General features: G+C 48.6%; 1 protein-coding gene across 1 annotated transcript; it reads left to right on the top strand.

Annotated features, from left to right (window-relative positions):
• The first annotated feature begins 1,929 nt into the window (after positions 1 to 1,929).
• Positions 1,930 to 8,983, top strand: LOC117057116 (zona pellucida sperm-binding protein 3-like). The gene is made up of 8 exons (XM_033167909.1): positions 1,930 to 2,420; positions 4,760 to 4,878; positions 4,965 to 5,068; positions 6,273 to 6,450; positions 6,544 to 6,664; positions 8,072 to 8,163; positions 8,260 to 8,408; positions 8,790 to 8,983. Exons 1-8 carry the CDS (start codon positions 2,010 to 2,012, stop codon positions 8,981 to 8,983), a joined length of 1,368 nt encoding a protein of 455 aa, XP_033023800.1. The 5' UTR covers positions 1,930 to 2,009.
• Positions 8,984 to 9,312: the final 329 nt, after the last annotated feature.

Raw genomic sequence — 9,312 nt, 5'->3', positions numbered from 1 at the left:
TCATCTTGCTTCCAGGCCGAGGTAGCTGGCATCTGTCCACAGGCAGGTTTCTGGGTCATGTGGCCAGCATGGCTTAACCGCTTCTGGCACAATGGGACACCATGACAGAAACCAGAGCATGCAGAAATGCCATTTACCTTCCCGCCACAGCGGTACCTATTTATCTACTTGCACTGGCGTGCTTTTGAACTGCTAGGTTGGCAGGAGCTAGGAAAGAGCAACTGGCGTTCACCCTGTCACAGGGATTCGAACCACCAACTTTCTGATCGGCAAGCCCAAGAGGCTCATTGGTTTAGATCACAGTGACCTGATGAAGCAGTTTCTGAGGCTGAAGGTTCCTGCTTCTCACAGATGCCTAAACCCTCTCCTCTCCAGGTTCCCCTCCCCAAGTAATTGGAGACTGCGCCTGCACGTCACCAATCTCTTCTTTGCCCTTTTCATGCCTCTTCTGGGTCTGGGAGACAAGTGAGGAGGGGAGCTTGTGCCTCTTCACTAGCCTGACTCATCTCATCCTCTAGCCCTCTCTCCTCTCCTGCTTCAACTTCTCCCTCAGATTCTAGACTTCTCTCTGCTACAGATTCCCTCAGCACACTAAACCCTGTTACCCTCTCGGCTTCCAGCACCTCCTCTTCCCAGTCTTCTCCCTGTGACCACACACTGTTATCCCACCACCACTCCCTGGGCTCTGAGCCTACTTCCATTGGTGGTTCCTCACTTGGTACCTCTCACCATTCCTCTGTGTCCAACCAGTCCATGGCATCACCATTCACAAGTTTGCTTCTTTGCCTCTAAGGCCACCACACCCCTTCTGACATGATAGATCTCCATAAATCTATGCATGGCATGGAGAAAGTGGAGAGGGAAAGGTTTTCTTCCCTCATAACACTAGCATTTTTAGACATCCAGTGAAACTGCATGTTGGAGGAGTCACAACAGAAGAAGAACAAGAGTTTGGATTTGATATCTTGCTTTATCACTACCCGAAGGAGTCTCAAAGCGGCTAACATTCTCCTTTCCCTTCCTCCCCCACAACAAACACTCTGTGAGGTGAGTGGGGCTGAGAGACTTCAAAGAAGTGTGACTAGCCCAAGTTCACCCAGCAGCTGCATGTGGAGGAGTGGAGACGCGAACCCGGTTCCCCAGATAACGAGTCTACTGCTCTTAACCACTACACCACACTGGCTCTCATGCATCTGGAAGCGCTCTTAGGCTAAGTCAGGGGTCAGCAAACTTCTTCAGCAGGGGGCCGGTCCACTGTCCCTCAGACCTTGTGGGGGGCCGGACTATATTTTGAAAAAATAAATAAATGAATGAATTCCTATGCCCCACAAATAACCCAGAGATGCATTTTGAATAAAAGCACACATTCTACTCGTTTAAAAACACGCTGATTCCTGGACCGTCTGCGGGCCAGATTTAGAAGGCGATTGGGTCAGATCTGGCCCCCTGGCCCTAGTTTGCCTACTCATGGGCTAAGTGTTTTCAGGATAAAGTACCTTCTACGATTGGATTGAAGACTTATATACAAACTTGCAACATATGAACAACTTGCATATAAACGCAGACTTGCCATGGACAAATTCACTGATATTTGGAATCCATTCTTACAAATACCTGGAATAGGTTAAGATCTGGTGAAGTACAATAACAATTTTGTAAAATACACAGTTTTGGGTTTCTCCCTCCCCCTTTATTTTCCCTTCTACATGGGTTCTGTTTCTCTTTTTCTTTCTCTCTCTTTAATTTACATCTCACCATGTTTAATGCACATATATTTATGTACCTTTTGAACTTTCAATAAAGATTTATTATTATTATTTTTAAAAAGAGAGGATAAAGTCCCAGTGAGTCAAGTCTGCATTGTCTCCAGCTGAGGCTCATTGCTCTTATTCCTTCTCTGCAGCTGGCAACAGCTGTGAAGGGGCTGGATCCGCAGCATTTAAAGCCTTCCTCTCCTGCCCTGGTCCTCTTTGAGACACAGTGGGTGGTGGTTTAATTTTGCAGTCAGAATGGGGCTCTTAGCTTACGTTAGCAGTGTGCTGTTGTGTGTAGTAATTAGTGTGGTGGACATTGCAGGCCCTTGGGAGTTGTCTGGGGACGATCTGGTTTGGAGATCTCCTTCCAGGACTGTTCCTCCAGGGGGACAGCCTCGCGGCTCAGTCTTGTCTCGGTCTTCACCCTGGGCTTGGGTGGACGTTTCCCAGCCGAGGGCTTTATCCCTCCTGACTCCCGTGACTGTGCATTGCATGGAGGCTCAGGTGGTCGTAACTGTGAACAGGGACCTGTTTGGGACGGGGAGGCTCGTCCAAGCTGCGGACCTGATCCTGGGCTCTCTTGGTTGCCAATACACCTCCCTTGACAATGCAGAGAATATGGTGGTCTTTGAAGTTGGGCTCCATGAGTGTGGCAGCATCTTACAGGTAAGGTGAACTGATGGAATGCATTTACAGGTAGGTAGCCGTGTTGGTCTCTAAGGTGAGCACACGAAAGCTCATACCAAGAACAAACTTAGTTGGTCTCTAAGGTGCTACTGGAAGGATTTTTTTTTCTTTGGTGATGAAATGCATGTGCTTCTTGAGTTCCTTTAGCTTCTTTTAGTTGTTCTAAAGTAACAAGAAAAGCCTAATGGGTGAAGAAGTATACCGGGGGTGGAAAGACTCCCCATATTTCTGGTGCTCCAGCTGTGGCTACTGTTTGTTCATGTGGTTAAAAAGATACTGCCTGTGCAGGGCTGTCTTAAGTATATCTGGCGCCGTGGTGCAAAGATCCCTCCGGCACCCCCCCCCCGGTTCCCAGAGTTGCTGACCTTTGTATGGCGCTGGAGGAGGGCAACGGCTGGAGGGCGGCTTCTCTGGTGGGGAAGAGGCGGAGACTCCAGGCACGGTGCTGCTTCAGCAAGGCGGGCGAGGGCGGCGAGCTGATGTCAGGAGACGCCACATCCAGCCTCCGCCTCTTCCCTGGCACCTGTGCCGTGGTGGCCACAGCAGGTGGAGGCTCAGAGCTGCTTCGGCATGGCATGGCAGAGGCGGGCGAGGGCAGTGAGCTGATGCCGGGAGGTGCCGCGTCCAGCCTCCGCCTCTTCCCTGGTGCCCTCCAGAACTTGGCGCCGCGTGCCACTTGCCTCTATGGACAAGACGCCCCTGTGCCCGTGCATGAGAGGGAGGTATTGATGGCTTTGGGGGAACCCTAACATTTGCAGAAATAGAAATGCTTTAACGAACCCTGGAACTGGTAATGTGTTTCTTTTCAATGGGGTAGGTAAAGGCGAGAAAAGGGATGCGGGTGGCACTGTGGTCTAAACCACTGAGCCTCTTGGGCTTGCCGATCAGAAGGTCGGTGGTTCGAATCCCCACGACGGGGTGAGCTCCCGTTGCTCGGTCCCAGCTCCTGCCAACCTAGCAGTTCGAAGGCACGTCAAAGTGCAAGTAGATAAACAGGAACCGCTCCAGCAGGAAGGTAAATGGCATTTCCGTGTGCTACTCTGGATTTGGTGTTCCATTGCGCCAGAAGCGGCTTAGTCATGCTGGCCACATGACCCGGAAAAAATGCCGGCTCCTTCGGCCTGTAAAGCGAGGTGAGCGCCGCAACCCCAGAGTCATTCGTGACTGGACTTAACTGTCAAGGGTCCTTTACCTTTACCTTTAAAAGTGAGAAAAGGAGCAACTATCTGAGAGAGCAATGTGATGGACAGGTTGGGATCCTGAACCAGCAATACTCTGTGCACCAGCACGTGTGTGCTGCACTAATCTTAGAGCCTTATCATAGAATCCTCCATTCAATGGAAACTTCTCAAAACAAAAGGGATAGGAGTGGTTATCATTATGCGAGGTCTGCAAATAAAACATTAGTTTCCTTTTTCCAAAAATAGTCAAAAGTTTCGCTTCCTATGGCTTGTACCCCAAGGTGGCAGAAGGACCTTCTTAGAGAGAAGTGAATGCAGAATGCTGCTGGTTTAATGATGGTTGAGCCTAGGTAGTGACTGCTAGTACTGTATGTTCAGCTAGGACTGGCAAGACCTGAGTTCAAATCCCCACTCACTCAAGAAGCTGACTGATTACCTTAGGCAAGTCATCTGCCGCTTTCTGTGGTGCTGGATTTTTGTTTGTGTATGCTGCTATCACTAAACCTGGTGGGTTTTTTTTTTTAAACTGTACCTGGAGATGTTTTGCATTGGGCAACAAACTAAACAAATAACTACATCAGAATTGTTGTGAGGATGAAATTTGGTTATCTATAAAATTCTATAAAATTCATGTACCACTTTTTGCAGCCTACACAAAACAACTTGTGCTTTTCAGATGTGCATGGAATTTGTCTGGTGGTCCTAGGTTCTTTGTGCCCATGTCCTAAGCCCTGCACAAGGCCACCTCTGAATGGTCCCTCACTATCCTCTTACATTATAACAGATGATGGAGGGGGCATCCCTCTGGGCTGATTGCACTTCCCTACACTTAACAGGGAATATATCTTGAGACTAGCAATGGAATGATAATAGAATTGTAGAGTTGGGAGAGATCCAAGGGTCAAGTCCATATTTTTAAGGTGGCATTTATTTTTGGGAATATGATGCGTTTATATGAACTAACAATGGTTTGAGCAGCCTTCTCTATCCTGGTGCCCTCCAGATGTGGTGGACTCCCAACTCTCATCAGCCCCAACTAGTGCAGATGATGGGAATTGGAGTCCATAACATCTGGAGAGCACCAGGTTGATGAAGCCTGCTGTGAATCTATATTTGCCACTGCTCTTCTCCTTCCAGATGACTCCAGACTCTCTTGTCTATAGCATAAGCCTCTACTATAGTCCTAATCCTGGAAGTAACACTCAAATCATCAGGACCAGCCCAGCTGAAGTTCCTATTGAATGTCACTATCCGAGGTGAGTGGCTCTTTGTTCTCTGATTGCACCTTCCCAGTGACTGTTCCTTGGAGAACTGGTTGATCAGTGAAGACTGTCCCTTTCAGGAAAGACAATGTGAGCAGCAAGTCCATCAGGCCAACATGGATTCCTTTCAGCTCTACCATTTCTGCAGAAGCAAGGTTGGCCTTCTCGTTGCGTCTGATGAATGGTAGGTGGCAGCCTTGGGGAAAATAGTGTCTACTTCGTAAGTCGGGATGTGTAAGGGTTCGCGTGAAGGTGCTTCACAAGTAACAGAGCAGGAGCCCAAACAGTCTTTGGCAGTTTTATTGTGCAAACTATTTACAGTGCAGAGCTACGAAAAGCATATCTGTCTCAGTCGCTGGCAGAATCCGGGAGTGGCCCCTTCTGGCTTCTCCCCCAGCATAAGAACTTCGGCACCCCAAGTCTCCTCCTACCCTCCTTGCGTTTCATCCCTCTGCGCAACTGGGGTGCCGGAAATGGCGTGCCTCCCGCCTGACCAGCCGGGCGAGGTGAGCGCAGAGTCTCAGCAACACCCCCCAAGCCCTCTCCCCACCAGGCTCCCTGTTTGTGGCTCCTGGCTAGAAGAGGCGCTGGGGCTCTCAGTGGCACCCCTAAGCCCCCTCCCCGCCTGGCTGGTTCCCTCCCTCTCCTCCCCACTGGAGGTGTGGCAGCTTTCCCCGCTGGAAGAGGTGCTTGCTGCTGAATTGGCGTCGGGGCTCTCTGTATGCTAACGGACCCTCCGTTCCCCTCAGTGGGCCAGGTGGCAGTTCCCTGACAGGATGGGGAACCTTTTTTAAGTTCAAGGGATGCATTGCCTTCAAGGGCTGTATGTCGGTGATGGGTGAGACTAGAGGCAAAAGTGTGATGAACTTTTGTACAGTGTTGTTGTTCAGTCGTTCAGTCGTGTCCGACTCTTCGTGACCCCATGGACCAGAGCACACCAGGCAGACCTATCTTACACTGCCTCCCGCAGTTTGGCCAAACTCATGCTAGTCGCTTCGAGAACACTGTCCAACCATCTCATCCTCTGTCGTCCCCTTCTCCTTGTGCCCTCCATCTTTCCCAACATCAGGGTCTTTTCTAGGGAGTCTTCTCTTCTCATGAGGTGGCCAAAGTACTGGAGCCTCAACTTCAGGATCTGCCCTTCCAATGAGCACTCAGGGCTGATTTCTTTAAGGATGGATAAGTTTGATCTTTTTGCAGTCCATGGAACTCTCAAGAGTCTCCTCCAGAACCATCATTCAAAAGCATCAATTCTTCGGTGATCAGTCTTCTTTTGTACAGTAGGCTACCCCAATCTCTGAGTGATGTGAGATTCCAGGTGTTTCAGGTGCTTACCTAGGGCACCTGTATTATCCCATCCCTGTATTAAGATAAGGATTGCCTTCTAGATGACTGGAGTGCAGAGAGAACCATTAACAGATATCAGCTGGGAGATGCCATGCACATCCAGGCTGATGTCAATACTGAGAACCACGTGGTTCTGAAGCTCTTCATTGACAACTGTGTGGCCACGCTGAGCCCAGACAGAGACTCTTCTCCCAGATATGCTATAATTGACTTCAATGGGTAAGTATGCCTTTCTTGCCAGGATCTCTGGGTTGCATTTATTTGGCTGTCAGCTACTGGGGCAATGTTGCTAAACCATATGTTTTGTCTTAGATGCCTGGTTGATGGGAGATCAGATGACTCCAGTTCAGCCTTTGTGTCCCCAAGACCCAGGCAGGATTCTCTCCAGTTCACAGTTGATGCCTTCCAGTTTGCAGGAGATAATGGAGGCTTGGTGAGACATTAATGAACACAGCAAGCTTCCTGATCAGGCGCATTTTGCAGCAATTGGCATTAAAAAAAATATATCCCCATGAAAGTTCACCAGTGTTTTAGTGTGAATTTATTGTATTAAATACATTTTATATGCAGTTTTGACTAATGTCTTGCAAGAACATTCCCCTAATACAATGCGTTTTTTCATTAATATCTTGGGTTTTTTTAATCCACTTTCCTTAATGTGTGCAATTTTGTAATTATTGTCAGCTGGGATAGCTCAGTTGGTAGAGCAGGAGACTCTGAATCTCAGGGTTGTGGGTTTGAGCCCCAAGTTGGGCAAAAGATTCCTGCATTGCAGGGGGTTGGACTAGACGACCCCCATGGTTCCTTCCAGCTCTACAGTTCTCTGTTTCTAGGAGAACTGCATTGCAAACTTTCAAACTGGTGCGGATTTTGAAGGATAGCTGCATTTCAGTTCTCATATTATTTAGGGACGTGCAAATTTGGAAGATTTGGCTTTGAATGAGTATGGAATTGAATTTCTCCTCCTTCCCTACCTACAGGAAAAGCAGGGCATGGATGAAAGGGGCTTTTCAGGCAATGCCAGCCAGCTGACTGTCAGTGCCTGCAAAAGCCCAGTGCTTCCCAAGGGCCAACAATGGGCTAACTTCCCTGTGCCTCCTGTACTTTGATGGCTAGAGAGGCTGCATTGTACACTATGGATTCCAGATATACCGGTAGCTACATGCTGTGTTTTTAGCCTTTTATTGGGTGGTTGTTTTTATTTTGATTATATATTTTGTGGTTTTATATTTTGATTTTGTTCTGTGAAGTACCCTGAGACCTCCGGGAATAGAGCGGTCTATAAATTCAATGCAGTGGTACCCCATGTAACGTATGTGATCCGTTCCGGGTCGCACCACGTAACCTGGGCGTACTTAACACGAACGAACAACAACAACAACAACAGCAAAACCCGGAACTTTGTGGGTTTTTGTGCTTCTGTGCATGCGCAAAGTGCACAGAATGCTTCTGTGCACCCGTGCACTCCGCATGCTCCATGGAGGACTTCTGGGTCATGGAGGTGCGTAATCCAAATGTACACAACACAGAGCGTATGCAACACGAGGTATGACTGTACTGTATATAAATAAAATAATAGAACTAGCTCGTTGGACTTGGTAAAGCCACTGTGACAGAGTTGTTTGAGCATGAGTGTGGGAGAATCTGTGGTTCTCTAGATGTGGATTGGCTAGAACTCTCATTATCCCTGACCATTGGTCATGCTGGCTGGGGCTGATGGGACCTGGAGCCCAATGGCATTTGCAGAGCATTGAGTTGCTCAATAGGCCGCAATGCTGGAAAGTCCAATGGTCTTTCTTTGGGGCTCCCCCCTTACTTTCTCCCCCCTTACTTTCTCCAGGTCTACATTACTTGCCACTTGAAAGTCACAGCAGCTGATCAGCCTCTTGGTCCTCTCAACAAGGCTTGCTCTTTCAACAAAGCAAGGAACAGGTGAGGGAAGCAGCTGAGAACTGTGGAGGGTGGGGCTGTCTGAGAAGCCGAGACCAGCAGGGGAGGAGTGATTCCTGTACCCCCCTTTTGCTGCAGCTGGACTCCCATTGAAGGTGCTGCAGACATCTGCAGCTGCTGTGAGAGGAGGAACTGTATGCCACCTGCAGGCCGGTCTGGAAGGATGGATCCCTGGTGGAGAGAGACGAGAGGACGCTTCCAGAGAGATGCTCCTGTTATTGTGCATGGTAAATTCTGTGTCCAGAGTGACTTATGGAACAAGGGTGGTGACTCCAGGAGACGAGGCCTTGCTTCCTGCATGGGTCAAAAAAAGCTTCCTATTGGCTCCAATTTTTCAGAGGATGAAAAGACAACTGGTTCCAGTCAACTGCTCTTGCCATCCAAGATGTTTCTCCTAATGTTCATCCAACAACTTCCCTCCTTCTGGGACTCAATCCCATTAGAGCTCATCCTGTTCCCCACCACCACCACCACCACCTGCTGCCACCAACCCCTCTGCATCGTCAGTGTCTAGATTGGCTATGATTGTCCCATAGGAGGAAATGTGTTAAAAGGAGCTTAACTCGAACCTGATCAAAATAAGTTTCTAGGCTTTCATGCTTTTGCAGGTGACCCTTCAGTGGGAAGAGCAGAGGCTGATGTGCTGATAGGACCGGTTGTCCTGGGTGCCCCAAAGAGTTTGGGGCATCTTCCTGAAAACCAAAGAACCATGGGGGCAATGAGAGAAGGTAAGGCTGCAGTTTTGGGTGGCATTTTTAGCATGCAGAAAGTCTGCTGTTCAGCCCCTTGCATCTCTAGGTAGGGCTCAAAAAGACCTCTGCCTGAAAACTTAAGAGAGCTGGCAGTCATAGAATCATAGAGTTAGGGTCATCTAATTCAACCCCCTGCAATCTTTTTGCCCATGGTAGGTGATAGTAGGCCAGATAAATAGTCTGACCTTGTATAAGGCATCATACAGTGCAATTCTAACCAGGTCTACTCAGAAGTCAATCCCATGGAGTTCTTTGGAGTGTACTTCCAGCTAACTGTGGTTAGGATTGTAGCCTTGGATGGACTCCTAGTTCCAAGGTGACATGAAGCAGCTATGTATGTTCTAAGGCAGCTATGTTAACCATATTAAAGTGCTTTGGC

Source organism: Lacerta agilis, chromosome 13, assembly GCF_009819535.1.
Source record: "Lacerta agilis isolate rLacAgi1 chromosome 13, rLacAgi1.pri, whole genome shotgun sequence".
Lineage (NCBI taxonomy): Eukaryota > Metazoa > Chordata > Lepidosauria > Squamata > Lacertidae > Lacerta > Lacerta agilis.
Note: the sequence above shows the minus strand (reverse complement) of the source record. Positions and strands in the feature narration are given on the sequence as shown.